Here is a 22,088-nt window from a genome sequence, read left to right on the forward strand (position 1 = left end):
GTTAGCCGTTAGCTGCTAGCCGTTGTTAGCCGTTAGCTGTCGTTGCCAGCCGTTAGCTGCCGCTGTTAGTCATCGTTGTTAGCCGTTAGCTGCTAGCCATTGTGAGCCGTTAGCTGTCATTGTTAGCCGTTAGCTGTCGATGTTAGTCGATGTCGTTGGCCCCGGAGCCTCTGATAGGTGGCGTGCCCCCACCAGGTAAGGTGCCGCTGCGTGTAGTGGCCAGCACCTCAGGGGTAAATTGCCGGGCGGCCAGGAAGTACCGGTCAGCTTCTTCGGCTAAAGCGTGGGGCTCAACACTAGCCGTGTTAGCTATCCCAGCCTGGACATGCAGCCGCATGTCCCGAAGAAACAGTTCCATGAAAAAGAAGTCGGGTTCTTTCGTACCTAGCAAGTCGTGTATCGTTTCCATGTGGCCGGAAGGTTTGCTGTCTCCCAGTGCCGAAACGATGCGGGAATGGCGAGCGACGTACTCAGCCATTCCGTGGGGGGGGGCGCACAGAGCCTCAGTCCGTGTGCACATGGCAGCCACGGACGTCTCCAAAAATCTCCAGCAGTTTGCGAAAAACGGCCTCTCTAGCCCTGTTCGGTCCAGTCTCGGAAACTTCTGCGAGACTTAAGTCAGTGTAGTGCCGAGATATAGGAGTCGGAGGCGGTGCATCGAAGGTGCAAAAGGTAACTTTATTGAGCAGAAAAGCACATGTTGCTGGCTTGCAGTCCCAGTAGAGAAGCGAGAGAGAAAGGAAGGACACACAGTAGGTAGTACCCAGTATACAGTCCACAAATGTGTCCGTGCGGAACAATACCCCCAACCTGCAGTTCCATGAGTGAATTATGTCATGTAACAGTGATCACTACAATATATAATGCACATTTTCAGATTCATATTATATTTTGTATCTCTACTGTGACATGTTTTCATGCTTTAATGTTATTTTTCTCATACTGCCTGTGCTGCAACACCTCTTTTCACCCTCTGTCTGAAACCAGAGCCCAATCTGCTCTGATTGGTTAGCTCGCCGGCTCTGTTGTGATTGGTCAACCGCTCAGAGCTGCCTTCCCTTAGCTTATCACATACCATGTGTTGGTGTGCTAGCCCAGCAGTTCCCAACCTGTGGGATGCGTACCACTAGGCATTGCAAATGGAGCACCAAATATATATTTATTTGTATTTTGTACAGGCTAAAGACACAAACATGGATATAACAATAACATATAGGAGATGACATTCCCATCTCAGACAAAAACAAAACAAAAACAGAAGAAACAAATATATAGTCAGTAGGATCACTTCAACATTTCACAAACAAAAATAGGTTGACAACCAAATACCACCAAAAACACAACATGGCAAGCATATTTATTGTTCCTTTAATCCACTCTTCGTTAGAGCTCATTATTTCCCTTTTCATGGCGTGTTGAGCCAACCTTTCAATTTTTGTGGCAATATTTTTTTTCAAAAGACATTTGATTTTTTATCTACTCTTCAAACACCTTAAATTAAGATTACTCCTTGATTGACTTTTAAAAATATGTATTTTAGCCAGAAGAATAGTTATATTTATGAACTGTGTGCAGTCTTCATCTAAAAGCCCAAATAAAATATTATAGGGTGTACATGTAAATTCAATATTTGCCGCCAAATAATTTGCAAAACATCATGTTTTGTCCATTATTAAGATTATCATAATTTTTTTATTTTAACCTATTTTCCTTTCTCTTCCTTGATCCTCCTTAGCAACGGTCATTACAGTACCTTACAGCGGTCTGTTCTACTGGATTTACAACGTGACACATGTTCTGAATTGATAATCAGAACTTTATTTAGCCTCAGTATTGTTCATGGTTGAATGTGGGCCGCAAAAATATGTTGATTCTTGAATGGGCCTGAGTTGAAAAAGGCTGGGAACCGCTGTGCTAGCCAATAGAAGCACGAGTATTATATAGTGATCTCACTATGTTACGAAAGTAAACACAAGACTACAATGGAGGTGTTTCAGGTGAGTGTTGGGAAACTCCAACTTTGGGATTAACGTGCACACAAACCTATATACCATATAACACACTACAGGAAAGGAAAACCCTAAAAAGCATAATAGGGCCTCTTTAACCTTTTTTTCACAAAACAGTACATTGATCTACCAGTATTGCTCTTTATTCCAATTAGGTCATAGGATTCTTCGGAGAAAATGTGCAGAACCTCAAGGTATTTTTTTTTATGAAATCACAGTTCAATTTAATTAAATGTTACTTAAAAATTCAGTTTAAAGTCTCAAGTGTTTCCAAATGCTGTTTCCAACTTTTTCCATATCAGTCAAGCTGTCGGGTTAAGCATGTCCCACTTCATGCAAGACACGTAGAAAAATTCATCAGCGGCAACAAGGATTTGTAATGTAAAGGCAGAGCCTCACCTGTCATACTCCAATGTAGGCCTAACGGAAAAACAACTAAAGAAAAACTAAATAGTAATAATAATAAAATGTCTCCACTGATCTGTGTTGTAAGTGTGATTTCTGTATGATTCCAATCGCTTTTTATAGTCAAAATCAGCAAATTGGCCGAGCTCCGTTACAACTACATGGGAGCGATGAGGAGTGAAGCAGGGATGAGCTCTGCCTCACGTAAGCCCACAGTAACTGGCTGGAGCGCGGGCACTAAGCGCATGAGACACAGATGAGCTCTGCCTCACCTCAGAATGCGTCACCCCACAGAAACTGGCTGGAAAGCGGTCCCTAAGCGCATGCCTGTTACCATCTCACTGTATGTCACCAATGTAATGTTTGTCGATCCCTTTATTACATTTATCCTCGCCATCCATAGTCTCTAAATAACTTATTTCACGTATATATGATATTTAGGCCCGCTGGTCTCATCATACAACGGCAATGAAAAAAGCACCAGGAGAGGCAGCCATAACCTCTGCCGCACTGAAGGGGGCGCACGTGAGCCCACAGGTTCTTGTTGCTACTGTTATTCTACGCAGAGACGGTAGACGCAAACAACAAGCTAGACTTTTGAAACTACGGGAAGATAAGGAAGACTTTTACAAAAATGTAATGGAGATTGTTGTCCAGAAGGATAGCATGGACTTCATCTTCAAGTCAAGGTAAGACCCCAATTGTAATGAACATGGGATCTTACTAAGAAAGAACAATCCAATATTTAGATTTTGGGTATCCTTTTGTTGAACAGTCTGTTTAAAATGAATCGAAGCATCAGACTAAAAAAGCTTTTGAAAATAATCGAACATTTCGATTAAGGTCAAAATATAATATTTGTAAATCTGACTCTGAAAGAGTCAGTGCCTCACCAGCAGAGATGGGGTCGTTACTAAAAAGTAATATATTACATATTACTTTTTTAAAAAAGTAATATATTACACTACTTCGTTACTCTCTACATAAAGTAACTCTGTACTTTACTTGGTACTTTACTCGTTACTTTACTCGCAGGGCGCCCCTCCCTGCACGCAGATCACGCAGACTGCTAAAGTTTCCAATGTTCTCTTTAGTTCAGTTTCCATTGTCGCATAAGACTGATCCAGATCCTGAATGTTTTCATATCTGACCGTGGCTGTCCTCTGTCTCCTGCTATCTGTATATTGTGTGCAGTCTATCTCTGCTCACGCTGTTGCGTCGGCGTGTTCTCCTGCGTGTTGGCCATGTGTTGCACTGGAACCAGACACCGCAAAGACTTCAGCCGAGCACGTACGAACTGCGCATGCGTGAATGGCAATAACTCTCCTTACCAGCAGGCGGCGGTAGTGTGTATTCGTCATTCAAAACAGGCAACAACCGGAAAACAGAGAAGAAGAACAGACTACGTGATATAAACAAACAACAAATAGCTGTGCGTTAGCTTCACATTAGCATGTGTTCTTTGCAGGTGTTTGTTGAGGTTTGATTATGACTGATTTTAGTAAGTAACGAAGTAACGCGTGTCGGGGAAATGTTAGTAACTGTAGTATGATTACTGAATTATAAAAGTAGCGCGTTACACTACTCCGTTACCGACAAAAGTAATATTATTACAGTAACGCGTTACACCCAACTCTGCTCACCAGCCATGAACCTCACCGCACGTCACTGTATTACGGCACCCTATCTCATGATACTTTTCGGGGGTACCATCAGCCTTGACTACCAGTAACCATTGGATGATAAATTAAATGTGTTGCTATGCATCTTTTCATTGATTATACCTTGATATTGTTTTGCATTTCTTGCAGTTGATACTTTTCAGCACACAAGTTAGAACCTCCATTCTGGGACAAACACATACCTGGGAGCCAAAGCCTCCTGTAGTTATTCCCCCCGATGTGTCTGTTTGTCACAAAAATAACCCATCATAAAAGCTCTTTTCTCACCTGAAATATCCGATGATAACGATGGCCACCAGCAGAGAGCTAAAGGACACAGCATAGCCAATGGTGTACATGACACACAGCCGCTCAAAGAAGTCTTGCTGGAACAGAGAGACATATTTTCCATTCAGTGAACTCTTTAAGGTGAGATAGAGTTGCAGAAGAAACACATACAGCTGCTGGGATAAAAGATGTCCTAACATAGAAGCCAAAAAAGACCCAGAGGGATAATCCTTCTCTATTAGCATTTTGACAGGGAAATATACTAGAATACCAGTTGCAAGAAAACTGGATTCATATACAACGTAAATGCTGCTATATTAATTACACTTAAACATTCTAATATGATTATTTTGTATTGGTGCCTATGTGCTCTGTTCAATCAAATAATATTGGACTGTCTTTATTCTTTTTGTATTCTGCAAGCATTTTATTGTGTTTTAATGGCATATGGAATGATTCAGTGCATTTGTTCTTTGCCAGATTATTCACAGTCAGCCTCCACATGAGCTTTTCCTGTGAGATTGACAGTTTAGACTCTTACATATGCTGACACTCTTTGTCATAAATGAATAGTCTTGTGTATGGGACTAATACCCAGGGGTCAAAGTCATTTTACAGACATGGAATGTTGTAAAAGGTTGTCCACCAGAAATGATATCTATGACCTTCAAGGATCACAACCTGGGTGGACAACCCGGTCAACTAGCTACTGGAAAGCTACAGTGAGGGTCCAAACAATGCAACCCCTATATGAAAAAAAGTCAAAGATTCTGTCTGGATCAGATGCCATCATTCTCTTTCTGAATGAATATCTCTGTGACAGTTCATGGTAAAGACAAACTGAGCCAACCTATTGAAAGAGCAGAAAATAAGCTTTCAGGTGATGCCTTGGTTAAGCCTGTTCTCAATAAGGCCACTAGATGGCGCTGTGGCTTTTTTGTCTCTCCAAAGCGAAATCCATTTCAAGCAATGCACTTGTAAATATACTTAAAAGATTATTTCTATATAACATATTGAAGGGTTTACATTAATATACACAAGGTTTGCTGCCGATGCTAAGTTGAATTGATTCAATGTTTACAGATTTTCCAGCAAGTGAGAGGATTTTAAGCTAGCTAGCTAGCTAGCTAGCCAGCACTGTTACTGTAAGCTAAAATTATTTAATAATTTGTAATTCAGTTTTACAGTATTATTCATTTAATCAATATATATTTATTATCATTTGATTTCATGTGTGTGATCTTTTTGTGTGTGCAGTGCTGTATGGATCAATTCCATGCCCCCTTGATATGCACATTTTAAAACCTCTTGAGCCCGATTGCCCCGGTACCGGGGGCAGACGCAGCATCTTGTAAGAAACACCATCCCAGGGCTTGTTAATATTTAACAACCTATTAATGTGGCATACCCACTTAACGGGAAGAAACTCAGCTAACAGAGGAAAATAACCATTTTACCTAATGGAAAACAATTCCAACACCAAGCGTCTAAATCAGCACGCTACATTAGTGTTACATTAGCATCTGGCGTATCAACACCTTTGGGCATAGTCACTACCTACCACTTATTCAACCAGACACGTAGTAAATTACTCATATGATGAACAACAGATTGGGGCTTAGGATCAGTTATGAACATATGCAGCGTCAGCTAACAGCACAAAGTTAGAAGGTCATGCAGCAGGTTGAACCTGATGGTGTTTACATCCCAGAGACCATGATGAAAAACAGCGAGATCCCCCATGTGTTTGCCATGGACAATCTGGACTGGAAGAAGAAGACACTGGAGGGTGGGAGTTTTAATGCCACCACTGCAATCATAATTAAAAACCAAAATATTGTGCGGGTCCAGGAGGGTGCTAGACTCCCCACTTCTACCTCGGATAGAAAGAAGACTCTCTCAGATGTTACTGACCTACCTGCTCCCATGTGACACGTCTCAGCTAAAGACAGGCAGAGGTCCAGGTCACTTGAGCATATTGAGAAGCTAGCGAGTCTGGATACTTCCTCAGATGGCACAGCTGAAGACCTGTTACTTACTCTATGTGGCATATAGCAAGAATGGTTACAACTTCAGAATTGCAGGATGCTCCTCCAGATGCAGAAGCAGGACTGCCTGGCTTTTCTGCCTTCTGTGCAGACCTCCACCCACACAGACCGGCCAGTATCATTGGCTATCTTCCTCTCATCCCAGCATCTCTAACTGATCCTGCTGTCCTGAAAGAAGAAATGAAACGGCTGATCAAGACATCGCATGCACTGGGAGACAAGTATACCATTATCATTGGAGATCAGGCTACATATGAACTCGCAGTTGCCATCAGAGACAAGCACAGAGATGAGTTCTGGAATGTAGTCCTGCTGCTGGGGGGATTTCCCCAAGCTCATAACTACATGAAGGCTGTTTGCAAGATCATCAGGGATGCAGGTGCAGAGGATATTCTTGTTGCAGCTGGTCTGTTTCAGGAAGGGACTGCCAAGAAGATGTTTGGTGAGAAGGCTGACCACTACCAAACCATGCATGCTCTCAGGATCCTCAGTGAGGCCATGTAGCGCTTGTACTGGCAAGCATTTGAGGGATGTGCAGCAGACAGAGAAACCCAACACTGGCAGTCACAAGTAGAACATGTTGTGAAGATGTTGTTTGAGAAAGACACCACTCCTACTGAGAAGTTGGTGATCATCCAGATGTCACGTCCACAGATATAAATCCTACAAGAACAGATGTTACTTTTCCAGGAATCTCTGCAGTTTTCTGGTTAATCTTTCTGGAGATGTCAGACATTCTCCACAGGTTCATCTACTACCAGCGGGAAGGTTACTGGGCAGGAGATCTCTGTGAATCAGCATGGATGCTACCTTACCTCACTGCAGCAGGACACTACAAATATGGGCAGCAGTCTTTGCGTCTGTATTTGTCTGAAATGAAGAAACTGCCAGAGACAGCCCCTAAGGCACATGAAGCACTGATGGCAGGTGCATTTGTTGGACGAAGAGCAGATGGCAACCACAATGGTGTCTCTCCTGATATGCTTCTGGAGTAGACATATAATGCAGATGCCAAGGAAGCAAGTGGTCTGGGTGGCATTACACTCAATCGTGCTGCCAGGATGAAGTGGGTCTACACAAAACCACTCACTGCAGCTATCTCTGCAGAGCTCAAGTCTACGCTGCACCTCCATTTCTCCAGCCCCCACCATGAATCTGGTTGGAGTCGTGTCAACAGGGATGCAGAGATGGTAGTCAAGGTAATGGCAGCAGTAGAGACCAACCCATTCACGACAGCCACACCATCCCTGAACAATATATCTACTGGTGAGTGTGCAGATCCCACAGTCAAGGACAACCTGAGTGTGAAAGCAGTTGGTTTGAAGGCATTGTCAGAGTCACTGTCCAGTGACCAGAAGAAGACAAGTGTTGTAAAGCTAAACACCTTCCATACACAAAACAGGAGAACTCAGCATTGTTGACTTCCCCCATCCCTCTTCCAGGAAGATGGCAGAATGAGAACAGGGACCAAGGCGGGCCTTGTGAAGATCTTGAAAGATAAAAACAAAGTAAGCAGCATCCCTGATCTGCCCAAAGACTGCCTCAAGACAGCAGTAGTCGTAGATGCCATGTCCGCCATACAACACTGGTCTTTTCACAGAGGAGAAGGATCTGGAGTGATCGCTGAGCGATACAGGCACCTGCTGCTGATTGATGTGCCTCCTGGCACTGACATCATACACTTCTGTTGTGACAAATACAGTACAACCAGCCTCAAGTCAGCTGAGCAGGAACAGAGATATGCCAGATCCAAACCAGCGAAAGTGTATGAAGTCAGTGAGCAGTACACAGCTCGGGATCCAAAGAAGTTTGGTTCAGTGTCTGCTAACAAAGCAAACCTGCTGGGCTTCCTTTGTGAGAAGTGGTGTGAGGATGAACAACTTGAACCTGGTATTAGCCCCACTCATCTCTACCTGGGTGGTGGATTCAAAGAAGAGACGAAGAGTGTGGTGCTCACAGCATGGTCTGTTATGGATATTCTTGCTCTTGAATCAACACAGCAGGAGGCTGACTCTAGGATCTTCCTCCACACTCTCTCTACAGTGCCCAGAATGAGGGAGTTGACAGAGTTGTCGTATGCAAATGACACCGACATCATTACCACATGCTTGTACTGTGGTGCAACCCACCTCAGTGATCTAACAGAGCTGTGGGTGAGAACAGGCCAGAATGCATATACCTGCCTATACATGAAATGGTTGTGGCACTGGGACCTTCACAGTGTTGTGCCATGCCCTTCATCCACAGTCTGAGTGGTAGAGATACCACTAGTTATCCATATTTCACTGGCAAGAGGGCATGGTTCAAGAGCAGCATCAGTCTGGACATACCTGCACTTGAAGAGTTTGGTGAGAACCCCGCCGATGCCATAACAGATGACCTCCTCAATCAGGCACAAGACCTCACCATCACTGTATATACATCCAAAGCTGATCACTTTGAGGGTTCTGATCTGGGCAAACTGAGAGCATACAAGTTCCTGAACAACAAATCGACGCTCTTAAAGCTATTACTTAATGTCCATGTGTGCTGCGAGTCTAAACCTCTGGTTAGGGATTTTTTAAACCTCCTCGACTCTTTCGGTCTCATTCAGTCCGTGGATGGCCCAACACACGATAAAGGACACACCTTAGATTTAGTATTATCGTTTGGATTGTCTATCTCTGTGGATGAAATCTGTGCAGGAACGTGTATCTCAGACCATTTACCGGTTCTGTTTACAACCTCTATCCCTTCTGTAGGAGTTGAATCACGTGCTTCTGCGCGTTGTCTGCGTTCAATTAACCCCTTGACTGCATCACAGTTTTCAGATGCTTTTAATACTTATCCGATTTGTAAATTAGAGGTGAACTGTGCTTTTAGTGCGGATGAGCTTATCTCTTTGTTTGATTCGACATGCACACTGATACTGGATTATGTTGCTTCCTTTACGCTTAGACGCAACAAAGTTCTCTCAGAGCTGTGGCTCAATGATTGTACTCGCGCTTTTAGATGTGCTTGCAGGCGTGCAGAGAGAAAATGGAAAAAGGATAAACTTCATGTCTCCTTAGAAATTCTTCGTGCTTGCCTTTCCGATTATCAGACGGCAGTCAAAGCAACCAAAACAGAGTATATTTCTCTGCTAATCTCCAAAAACAGCCATAAACCTCAAGTTATTTTTAATGTCCTTAATTCGATCATTAATCCTTGTGATGCTTCTCCAATTGTGCCATCAACTACTCTCTGCGATACATTTCTTAAATGTTGTATCGAAAAAGTATCTGTTCTTAGGCTAGCCTATACTAGTGCTACCCCAGATCCTGCTCCCTTTCTGTGCCCTGCTGTCCTCGACCATTTTGAGCCTGTATCCCTCTCTTCTCTCTCGGATGTAGTCAAGCACCTGCGGCCGACAAACTGCACCTCAGACAGCATTCCCTCTCGCCTTCTCAGAGATGTTTTCGAATCAGTTGGAGCAATTTTTGTATTGCTTGTAAACACCTCTCTTAGCTCAGGATGTGTCCCAGCTGCCTTCAAACATGCCGTGGTTAAGCCACTACTTAAAAAGAAAAATCTCGATCCCTCCATTCTCGCAAATTTCAGGCCCATCTCCCAGCTACCCTTTTTATCTAAAGCCCTGGAGCGAGTAGTCTACGTCCAGCTGCAGTCATTTTTAACCATGCATGGCACCATGAATAATGTCAGTCTGGCTTTAAACCTATGCATAGTACTGAAACAGCCCTTTTAAGAGTTTTTAATGATCTGCTCTTAGCCGCCGACTCAGGCAGCCCAGCTGTCTTGGTGCTGTTAGATTTAACTGCTGCCTTTGACACTGTGGATCATAGTATCCTGTTGTCACAGCTTGAACAGTCCGCAGGCATTAAAGGCTCTGCCCTTGCATGGTTCAGGTCCTACCTGACAGACCGTAGCTTCTCAGTGCAGCTAGGTGCCTTCTCCTCTGCCAAAGCCCCTCTTACTTGTGGGGTTCCCCAAGGCTCGATTCTGGGCCCCATCCTTTTTCTATTCTAGGTTCAATTCTCACAAAACATAATATCCCTATAATATACGCTGATGATGTACAGATGTATCTGGCTCTCAATCAAAATGCCAACTCACTACAGCAGTTGAAGGACTGCTTAACAGAGATTAAATCCTGGCTGAGCCAAAACTTCCTCACCCTCAATGAGAGCAAGACCGAGGTCATCTTTTTTGGACCCCAACCAATATGCTCCCCGGTTGATATTCTGGGCTCCCTCAATAAAAATATCCTCCCCTCTGTTATGAACCTTGGAGTGACCTTCAACAGCGGCTTTAAATTTGATAAGCAGGTTAGCACTGTAGTCAAGACCTGCTTTTTCAAAATACGACTATTGGCTAAGACCAAGTCATTTTTATCTTTTAAAGACCTAGAAAGGGTTATTAACGCCTTTGTTCAATCAATCAATCAATCAATCAATCAATCAATCAATCAATCAATCAATGTTTATTTATATAGCCCAATATCACAAATGTTACATTTGTCTCAGTGGTCTTCACAGTGTGTACAGAATATCAGTATGACAATACGACACCCTCTGTCCTTAGACCCTCACATCGTACAAGGAAAAACTTCCGAAGAAAACCCAGTTTAAAGGGAAAAATGGGAGAAACCTCAGGGAGAGCAACAGAGGAGGGATCCCTCTCCCTGGACGGACAGACGTGCAATAGATGCCGTGTGTAAATTGAAAAGATAATACATTTGCAACATAGGTAGTCCAAATGTTTATTACCTCGAGACTGGATTACTGCAATGCTCTGTATGTGGGTATGGACCAGGCCTCAATTAGACGCCTCCAGCTAGTTCAGAATGCAGCTGCACGTCTTCTCACTGGCCATAAAAAGCGCGACTATATCACCCCAATTCTGGCTTCATTGCACTGGCTTCCAGTTCGGTTCAGAATAGATTTTAAACTCCTTTTATTTGTTTTTAAAGCCCTAAATGGGCTGGCTCCTGCCTATATAGCCGAACTCCTCCATCGCTATGCCCCAGGCAGAGCCTTAAGGTCGGCTGATCAGCTGTTGTTGATCGTGCCTAAGACCAGGCTTAAAACCCGAGGGCATCAAGCTTTTGCAGCGGCTGGCCCTAGGCTCTGGAATACTTTGCCCCTCCATGTGAGGTCGGCCCAGACCCTGGGATTTTTTAAATCAACACTTAAAACTCAATGTTTCTCTCTGGCTTTTGTTTAATTATCTATTCATTTATTTATTTAGTCATTTATTTATTCATTTAGTTCCTTATTTTAATATTTATAACATAACATAGGATTTCATAAAGTATTTTTAAAATAGTTTATACATTATTCGAATATAGGAATAGTACATAGGATTACTTAAAATATAGTACCTTATATTTCATCTTTTTTCCCTTTAGACCCTTGCGGTTTATTCTTAAAAACCCTTACCCACCCCCCATTTTCCCTCTGCTGGTCTATGGCCTTGTAGAGGGTAACGGGGTAAAGAGTCGCTTAGATAAGCGGGGGAGTGCATCTGACGAAGAGATAGGTTTTTGTGCTCCCTATCTCTGTTTCTTATCTATATTTAATAGAACTGCTCGGGTCTTGATAGATTGAGTGGGGAAGTTCATGAGATATTTCTAGAGGGATATCTATACGCATACGGATATACGGATACGCCGATGACATCCAACTTTATATCTCAACAAAAACCATCACCCCCACAACACACTCCACTCTCACCAACTGTCTCTCAGAAATAAAAGCATGGATGCAAACAAACTATCTCCAACTGAACAGTGCCAAATCAGACATCATCATCATCGGCCCCCCATCCTGTATCAAAGACATCCAGAATGTCAACTTCACCATTGACAGCCACACTCTATCTCCCCCCCTCACATCCGCAACTTCGGAGTCATCTTCGACAGTCAGCTCAAATTCAACCACCACTTAAATCACATCACCAGGACCGCCTTTTTCCACCTCAAAAACATTGCCCGTCTCCGCCCATCACTCTCCTCCTCTGCTGCTGAAACCCTGATTCATGCATTCATCACTTCACGACTCGACTACTGCAATAGCATCCTCTACGGCATACCATCCAACCTCCTCAATAAACTCCAACATATCCAGAACTCTGCTGCCCGCCTCCTCACCCACACCCGCTCCCGAGACCACATCACTCCCATCCTCCAGAACCTCCACTGGCTCCCCGTCCGTCAAAGAATCAACTTCAAAGTCCTCCTCATTACTCACAAAGCCCTCAACAATCAGGCCCCCCCCTACCTCACAGACCTGCTGCACCACCACGCCGCTTCCCGCTGCCTCCGCTCATCAGAAGCCAACCTCCTATCCATCCCCACCCGCACCAATCACCGGACCTGGGGGGACAGAGCCTTCTCCGTCGCTGCCCCCTCCCTCTGGAACTCACTCCCCCAACCCATCAGAGACTGCACTGACCTCACCACCTTCAAAAAACTCACAAAAACTCACCTCTTCAATCTGGCTTTTAATGTGTGATTGTTTTTGTATTATTTGACTTTAACTATATATGTATTTGTTGTTCCTTCCTTTTCTTTTCCCTTCACTATATCTGTAAAGCATCTTTGAGCACCTGTAAAAGCGCTAACAAATTAAATCTATTATTATTATTATTATTATATCAAGAATAACTTTTATCCAATGACCTTTTCCCTCTCTGTCTGTGTCTGTGTGTTCTCTTGTTCCGATTAACCCAGCCAAATCTTTTTTCTTGTTTTTTATCTATATCTACGCCGGGATCCGGAGTCAAGGCTGATCCTCTTGCTGTAGTCCTGTGTCTTGGATCCTCTATCCTGAGTTCTGGATTAAGTCGTGGACTTCGGGTCGTGGCTGAACCTGTCTCTGCGGTCCTGCCTTGGGTCTCGTCATGCTGCTTCCCTGATGGCTTCCACAGGATTGTAGCTGACATCCTCGTGGATTCATCTTCTTATTACAGACACATGCATTTCCTAACATTCTGTCTATATGCTGTAAAATGTATTATCTCTTCGATTTACACACGGCATCTATTGCACGTCTGTCCGTCCTGGGATCCCTCCTCTGTTGCTCTCCCTGAGGTTTCTCCCATTTTTTCCCTTTAAACTGTGGGTTTTCTCTGGAAGTTTTTCCTTGTACGATGTGAGGGTCTAAGGATAGAGGGTGTCGTTTTTACCATACTGATATTCTGAACAATCTGTGATGTTTTATTTGCTGTAAAGTGTCTCTACTGTAGGCTATTTTTATTACATTTACAGCACTTTGGCTAGACCAAAAATCGTTTATAAATGTGCTATATAAATAAAACTTGATTTGATTTGATTTGATTACCCCCAACAGAGAATGCATTTTTGCTGCACCTGAAAAGAACGCACACATCGCCAAGCCATAAATCCCCCCATGCACAGAATTTTGGATGGTCTCTGGACAATGGATAGTTCCGGTACCATCTACAAAGCCAGCTTGGCCTGTGTCGATGAACAAGACAATCTCATGTGGCTGTCAGAATAAGGCAGTTCCATGCTACATAGGGTGCCATTGCCAAGGACTGGCAACCAAATGCAGAAGGATACACACTGCCACACTTGAGAGCAGTGACAGCAGCTGTGACTCAGAAAATGAATAGAAAGCAAAAAGCTTTCTGCGACACTACCATGAATACCACCATGTGTTAATTGAAAACATTTGTACTGTATATTCAGTGTAGGTTACTTTTCTCCCTTTTCTTCTTAAATAATTAAAACATTTCTAGTTCTGGGCCATGTGAATGATTATTTTGTGTTCAACTTCTGATCATATCTGTTGATTTTTAGTTAATAACTAAGAAGAGAGAATGTGAAATAAATGTTTTGCCACCAGGAATTTTGTTTATTTCATGATCAAAATAGGATATTTTTCACAAAAACAAAGACATTGATTTGAACAAATAATAAAAAGATATTGATTTGACATTAAGTTGAACTTAATGTCAACTTCCAGATAAGTTGAATTCAGTTTGCCTTGTCCTATAACACCTTCAATTAAAGGGTTTTGCAAAGAAAGTGGCGGCCATTTTGAATGTTGCTGCCTTTAGCTTTCCAGTCTGTAAACCGGAAAATCTGTAAACATTGAAGCAATTCAACTTAGCATCGGCAGCAAACATTGTGTATATTAATGTAAACCCTTCAATATGTTATATAGAAATAATCTTTTAAGTATATTTATCCATTTTGACCACAGCAAGTGCATTGCTTGAAATGGATTTCGCTTTGGAGAGACAAAAAAGTCACAGCGCCATCTAGTGGCCTTATCGAGAACAGGCTTAACCAAGGCTTCACCTGAAAGCTTATTTTCTGCTATTTCAATAGGTTCAGTTTGTCTTTACCATGAACTGTCACAGAGATATTCAATCAGAAAGAGAATGATGGCATCTGATCCAGACAGAATCTTTGACTTTTTTTCATATAGGGGTTGCATTGTTTGGACCCTCACTGTAGCTTTCCAGTAGCTAGTTGACCACCCAGGTTGTGATCCTTGAAGGTCCTATATATCATTTCTGGTGGACAACCTTTTACAACATTCCATGTCTGTAAAATGACTTTGCCCCCTGGGTATAAGCAGCATGCTCTCACCTCCAACGATAGGTTGGATAACCCATTATTATTCCTAATGGTGTGTAGGAATAATAACAGCTGCAGCTGGTTAACATAATCAGATCCTCCTTTAATGTTTTACAGTCATACTTACTCTCCCTTTCTCATCAGTGGGCTGAAGGAAGCACTCCGAGTAGTTGGTCCATGTTTTGTTCAAGCGGTGCGCAAACACCCAAGAACCGTTGACATCACATGTCCTGTAAGCGTGTCCTGAAAAACATACTTTAAATCATTTCGGACATTTCCAATAGAAACCTAAATCTGGACTTCTTGATGATTAGCGCCATTCATGCAGCTTGCAGTGCACTATAGGACCTGGAGGGTGAACTTATAGTGGTCATTAGGCTGGGTGTGGACACTTTTGCACTTTACGCCATCTTTGCTAGTAACGGAAGTTGCATAAACAGCCATGATTGCAGTTGCTTAACAATGGACTATAGAAACCAACGTTATACATTTGTTTCAGTATTAGCATTGAATAAGATGCTAACATTAATTTAATTGGGTTAATTGAGTAGTCTGCAATGTTTGTTATGGCAAACTAAAAAGTTGCGATCAAGCTGGCGATTTTCACGTTCTCACTCCCAACCCGTCACATGTTGACGGTGGGTCAGGGCCCCTCCCTGTCACCATATTACGCACAGGGTGTGTAATAGGTACCCCTTGAGCGTTAGTTTTCAACGGGCAGGGTGTCCCATAGACCTTCATAGATCTCCCATAGCGTTGATAATAGACCCCATGAGAACGCTCCCCGCTGCATCGAAATTCAAGCGCATTCCGTTCTCAGCTGAAGCGTATGGTGCGAGACGTCATTGCAACACATTATGCTCTTTATATATAGTTTATAAAAAATGTAATTTTCATACTCAGTGATAGGCAACCCGGTATAACGGCAAGACGTGAACATGTGACGATTTACCATGCTGGGTCACGATTTCGTCCCTTCAAAGGTGACAGTTACATGGTATTGTTAAGTAACATGGCCCGACCAGTGGAGAAATACCCGGAAATGCCAAGCAAATGCTCTACCCCGACAGTCGGTTGTTATTGTCAATATTAATATAATAATTATTTATTTTTTAATAGTCAAACTCGATTTCGCGGATTTTCTTGTTGCCCCAGCTGGTTGACACCTCTTTTAGCAGTAACAAAGGCTACATTAATGTATTAAATCGATGTTAATCCATGTGTGTGACGTTGTGAGATTGTGTTGCCAGGCAACAGCTTGGGTTCATGTTAATTTACAAACTCTTCAACTACAACCCTAGTTATATTTAAAAACATTTTAGAAGGCCTCACGAAATACTTTAATGTAAATTCAAATTAAAATGTGAAGGAATGTGTGTATAACAAAATACATCCGTCATAAACAATACCGGAAACAGACGTAGGCAAGATTCTCAGCTCAGTGATTGGATGTTTTAGCTGCAATGCATGTTGGGATGTGTTGTTTATGCGATGTGAAATCCCAAAACATTTTTTAAAAATGAAATAATACTTCATTCCGAGTGTGCTTGCTTTTCTCTTTGCAAGTCATCACATAACGGCATTTTAACCACGGTTCGGCTGCATTAAATATTACACATCTGCTGTAGTTCTTTATTTATAGAGCCCTGATGAGAAGACTTCTGGACAAACAGGAAGAACTGCCACCAAAACTGAATATGTAAATAAATGGCTCAGTTCTAGCGGTGGTATATCTGCAAATAAATAAAAAATAACTGCCAACCTTTGTGGTTAAAGTCGAAGATATAAGTCGGACAGGGGACCTTGGTAGCAAGCCCGGGCCAACAGATAAGCCCGTCCCAGTCTGGAGGGCACACCTCATCTGCAGGGAGAAGAGTATGAGTTAGAGGAAATTAACAAACTATACACATCGGACATATACTGTAAACCACAGAGTAAAAAACCTGAAAAGAAGGGTTTCCATTATTTAAAATCAATAAATCAAGAGTGGGGTAAATAGATGGGCTTAACAAAAAAAGAAACAGCTTACAGTGTCTCTTGTGCAAAGCTCGTTGAAATATAATTCACAAAACCCAATTGTATCTGAAATTGCATTTTGGAAACTTGAAATTAATGCTCACACTATCCGTTAATCCGTTACTATCAGAGTTGAAAATCAGTTTTTGGTCCTTAAAATCACTTGAGGACCTGGAAACATGTACGAAATGTAATCATTTACATCATTTGAATACAAATGTGTCATTAAAATGATCTAGTCATGCCATTGTTAGAGTTATTCTAAGGCTTTACTCATTGGGAACTCTATATGAGATCCAGCACACTATTGAGATGTCAAATCTGCCTGTTTTACACACTTTGACCAACAGGGGGTTTTGTGTTCAGATGAAGCCCATGATGAAGTCTCATGTCGTGTCCACCACTCTCTGTACATGTTCACCCTTCTCTGTACATGTTCACCCTTTCCTCTCCGACTGAAGACTGGCTCATTTATAGATTATCCTCACAATTGGGAGAAACCATTCACAGGTGAAAATAATAAATACACATCATCGCAATTGCCATAAAGAACATCCACAATATTATGTTCATAGCATCATTAGTTGTCCATAGCCATCTGCTAAGTTAACCCCAAAACAAACATTACAACTGACCAGAATAAATATAAATGCACTCCCAACCAGCGTTTCCGCCAGGGGGGCGCTGTCATTCTTACACAATCATAAACACTTTTGGCGCTCTCGCTAACCCACTCTCTTTTCAGGTGGAGCCGAGGACCCGACCAGCATCTGCCAGACGACATTCCAAATAATACGTTTTAATCATTTAAAGGGGACCTATCATGCAAAGTGCACTTTTTGATGTATTTTAAAGATAAATATGTGTCCCCGGTAGGGATGGGTATCGTTAAGGTTTTAACGGTACTACTACTTTTATCGATACCGCTTATCGATCCGGTCTTTTAACGGTACTTTTATTGGTTCTTCTGGAGAAAAAAAAGGTAAACTAACTAAAGACATTGTGAACAAAACTAACATTGCCTTTTCTTTAAATTAAATACATTATATTTCACATCAAAAGAAACGACAATGTTTTAACAAATCGTATGTTTTAACAAATCGTATGAAAGAATTGTAAACAGAATAGCTGAAACTTTAACAACATAAAGAGTAACTCAGTTACCTCTAATCATTAACCCATGTTTGTATAATTGAGTTAACTCCGTGTGTTGCTGCTAGCATACATAACACCTGACGTGGAAACATTACTCGTGGATGGGGCTACAGAGCTACTACAAAGACAGTCGAAAACTCTGCATTTCTCCGTCTGAATGTGGTGCACTATTGCTAAATGTTTCGACAAATTGCTCGTCTTACCGGCGCCCTTACATGCTCAACTCTTATTGCACTTTTGGCAACGAGCATTGTCCACATCGAGACGAGTGAAGTTTAACCACACCTCAGAGCGCGTTCTCTCCGCCATCTCCTCCATGTGTGTGTGTTACTGGATGTAGCAGCTGCGTGTGCAACCTGATCTCACCAGAATGCGTGACTCCACCACGACTCCTTAACACCGCATTGCGTGGTGGAGTCACGAACTTTGCTACATTTACGTGTAAATTGCACCACGCAAACAACCCCAATGCAAAGTGAATGAGGCTCCTTTGTCGTGGTGCACACACGCATTTCTACAACGTCCAGCAGTGAGCTTTTATTCTATAAAACGTTTTTAAAATCTACTTTATAGCTTGTAGTAACTCATGGGAGGCTTCTTTTATTGTATTTGTATTCATAATAATTTGTATTTTTCATCAGAATGTATTATGGCAACCTTGTCTCCTAAAAATGACATTCCCACAGAACTAAACTGCATTCTTCGTTTAGCTAGAAACGTATTTTCTCCAACGTTACGTTCGTTATGAACGTATCTCACATACGTTTATTTTCTACATATCTTCTAGAAACATATTTTCTCCCACGTTACGTTTCTTATGAACGTATCTTAAATACGTTTATTTTCTACATATCTTTGCCATTTATTGTCTTACTTATAATAATGATAATAGTCATTCATAAATATCATTTTAGAGCACACATTTGAAATCAATTGAGTCAATTATATTGAGTAATTGATTTCATATTGGAACATGTATTTCTCAAACCTATGTTTTATGGAAGAAGAAATGTATTTCTGATAAACTAATATTTTATCAAACGGTAAATGGTGAATTAATATAACATTTAGAATCATTGAGAAGGGGTTATATCCACAGGGACTAGCTGACCTTTAACTTAAAATAACATTTCTCTGCTTTGGACTGATGAGTATATCATTATTGCATGTTAAATAACACAAACCTTCAATGTATGCATGTGCATGTGTCAGGAAGGCTCCCAAATAATTCTGTGGGGCCTATCCTATTTTTGTAATGAAATGATAATGTGCTAATCCATTACTTTGAGTTGTCTGCACTCATGAAAACATCCCTATCAAGTGTTAACCCAATAACTAGGACAGCTCTGAAGGCCAAGGGTCAGAGAGAGAGGGTCACACTCTCCGGCTGCAGAGAGCACCGCCAGCCACGGGCAAGGAGGCACGAGGTCGTTTGAGATGAGAGGATTCTAATCTTCAACTTTCTGAGGAGATGGGATGCTTCTTCATCTTTCTGCTCGGTGGGCTCAAGCAGACAACTCTGCAGGACGAGCGAGGGCTTCAGAGGCTTCTATAATACAAGGTTCCATGTTTCTTGGAGGAGTTTGATGTCTTCTTAACCTCTCCCATCACGGGGGGGACACCTGGATGCGCCACTTGGAATACACAGTTGCACTGCTCTCAAGCAAATAGCAGAAGGAATGCAGGCAGATGAGCCTCCGTTTCACTGGGGGGATCAACTACAGTGCTCACTGGATGAGCCACACAAAAGCAGAGCAATTGGGGGGAGGGGGGTTGAAATGTGGCGCTCTGATGAAGAAGAGTTTGAGCCAATCAGCACCTCAGTGCTAATCTACAGTATCAGGATGCCTTTACACACCAGACATTCTGTGTCATAAAGAGAGGAGGAGGAGGACGAGTCAGGAGGACATGTTCTTCTAGCTCTCGTACAAAGATAACATTTGAATTGAATGACCAGATGTTTACAGATGTGCAATTAATGATTGTTTTTATATTTCCAATGACCAGACATGTTTTAAATAGTGGTGATAAATACATTTTGTCGGATCAGATTACACTTTCACACTAAACAAAATAAATTAATTGATATTTTCAGATTATAAGGTATTGAATAATAAGATATTTCTAATATTATAACAGATGTTAATATCCTTAATTGTCCAGCAATCAGGCTTAACAACACTACTCTTAAATGTATTACCCATGCACAGACAGACCTAAAATGATGTTTCAAATTTTAAGAATGTGTAATTCCTTTCCAGGTTTTACAAAAGTCTTTGAATATTTGTCTAACTTTTCCTTTTCAGATTGTTAAACATTTTGAGAATTGTTTAATTTTCCCTTCAGATTTTGAAATGACATAATGATTGATAGTTGAAGTAATGTAATTATGTTATCATGCCATAGTCTTTTGATTTAATATGTAATGAAGTAAACGTAAAGTAATCCTAAATTGAAGACACTGCAATTTTGCAGATTACAGATTGATCAAATCACAACTGTGAGTTGGATACCTTAGCTGGATCTCTTATGGTCCTGAGTTTAAAATGCTTTTGACTAGTGATTGCCTTGAAGTAAATCTTTAAACTGCAAGCTGGTTTTGATTTTATAGTTTGATAAGTGAGATCAACTAATGGTTAATTGTTAAAACATATTATTTTGAAATAGATGTTTTTGCTATTGTGCATCTGTGTTTTATGTGTGTTCATTATTGTGCTTTTGACAACAGGTGATCCAAACATTGATGAGATGATTTTCTATTGTGATTGTCTGTGTCAATCATTGTGGTTGAATGTTTCAATCTTATTCTACTATGTATGTAATTGATGTTGTGTAAAACCACACTCAAATCTGAAGATGCCTATTGATTTAAGTATTGACCAAATTATTATTAGACTAATGTTTTCAGGTTATAAAAGATGATAAAAAGAGAGGAACTGTGAGGGAATAATTGTGTCTTTACTCCTAGATATTTAACCTTATTGCCTGTTGACATTAATAACCAACCAATATTCTGTTATCTCCTTTAAGGAATGTGCTCCAGCACTTAAGTGTCAGTTTTATGGCCTGATAGGGGGGTTTACGACTGTGAGAACGCTGGCTTCAAAACACCACTGACAAGTGATTGAGTATTTCCAGTTGGGGGATATCTTCAGTGAGAGATATCTCCTGTGTCTGCAGAATGTTTACGCCCATCCCCAATATGTGGATTTGACTCTCTGTAAACTAGTTAAAAGGTCTACCAAGATGCGAGGCTGATCAGAATTGACATGACAACCCACCCGTGCAGTCAGAACCTTTTTCTGCTGTGATTTGTGATATGAATTCTCCGGCCGTATCCTTGTAATAAACCATCAGTGTTTGACATCAAAGCTCCAACTCTCCTCGTGTCTCTCTGAGTCCTGACTCTCCATTGCTGCAGAAGTTTCCCTTACAACATATATTTTTTAAACATCTCCAGTACCGATAAAAATACCAATAACGTTGGAGCTTAATGGTACCACGGTCTTTAATAATTCAGCCCCGGGGCCCGTTTAATACCGGGGATCGGTACCCATCCCTAGTCCCCGGTGTGTCGGGGAACTCACGCAGCGTCAGAAAATAAAACCCTCTCTCTTTTCCTCCGTACCCAAATCTCTAAAAACGGGGCTACAACAGAGTTGATTCAGATTTGCGTCCGATATTACGTAATATCGGAAATGTAGGCTGGCTTTACACCCACGGCCCTATCAGAAACGTTGCTATCAGAAACAATACCCGACTGTTTTGGACGTAAGCCGAGAGAAAGCCTTTGAGCTCCATACTGTTTCAGAAATGTTTGGTATTTTGAGCAAAACACTTCATAGACATGTTTTTTATATATTTGTATATATATCTGAGAACCATGCTATTGCCTCAAAATAGCATGATAGGTGCACTT

General features: G+C 41.6%; 1 protein-coding gene across 1 annotated transcript in view; it reads right to left on the reverse strand.

Annotated features, from left to right (window-relative positions):
* Positions 1-22,088, reverse strand: part of pth2ra (parathyroid hormone 2 receptor a) — a 115,619-nt gene that overhangs the window by 68,503 nt on the left and 25,028 nt on the right. The window contains exons 4-6 of the mRNA XM_034110473.1: positions 16,761-16,859; positions 15,126-15,241; positions 4,364-4,461 (exon numbers count right to left, since the gene is read on the reverse strand). Of these exons, the coding sequence (XP_033966364.1) occupies positions 4,364-4,461; positions 15,126-15,241; positions 16,761-16,859 (313 nt within the window). The remainder of the gene's footprint in view (positions 1-4,363; positions 4,462-15,125; positions 15,242-16,760; positions 16,860-22,088) is intronic.

Source organism: Pseudochaenichthys georgianus, chromosome 21 (assembly GCF_902827115.2).
Source record: "Pseudochaenichthys georgianus chromosome 21, fPseGeo1.2, whole genome shotgun sequence".
NCBI classification, from domain to species: Eukaryota; Metazoa; Chordata; class Actinopteri; order Perciformes; family Channichthyidae; genus Pseudochaenichthys; species Pseudochaenichthys georgianus.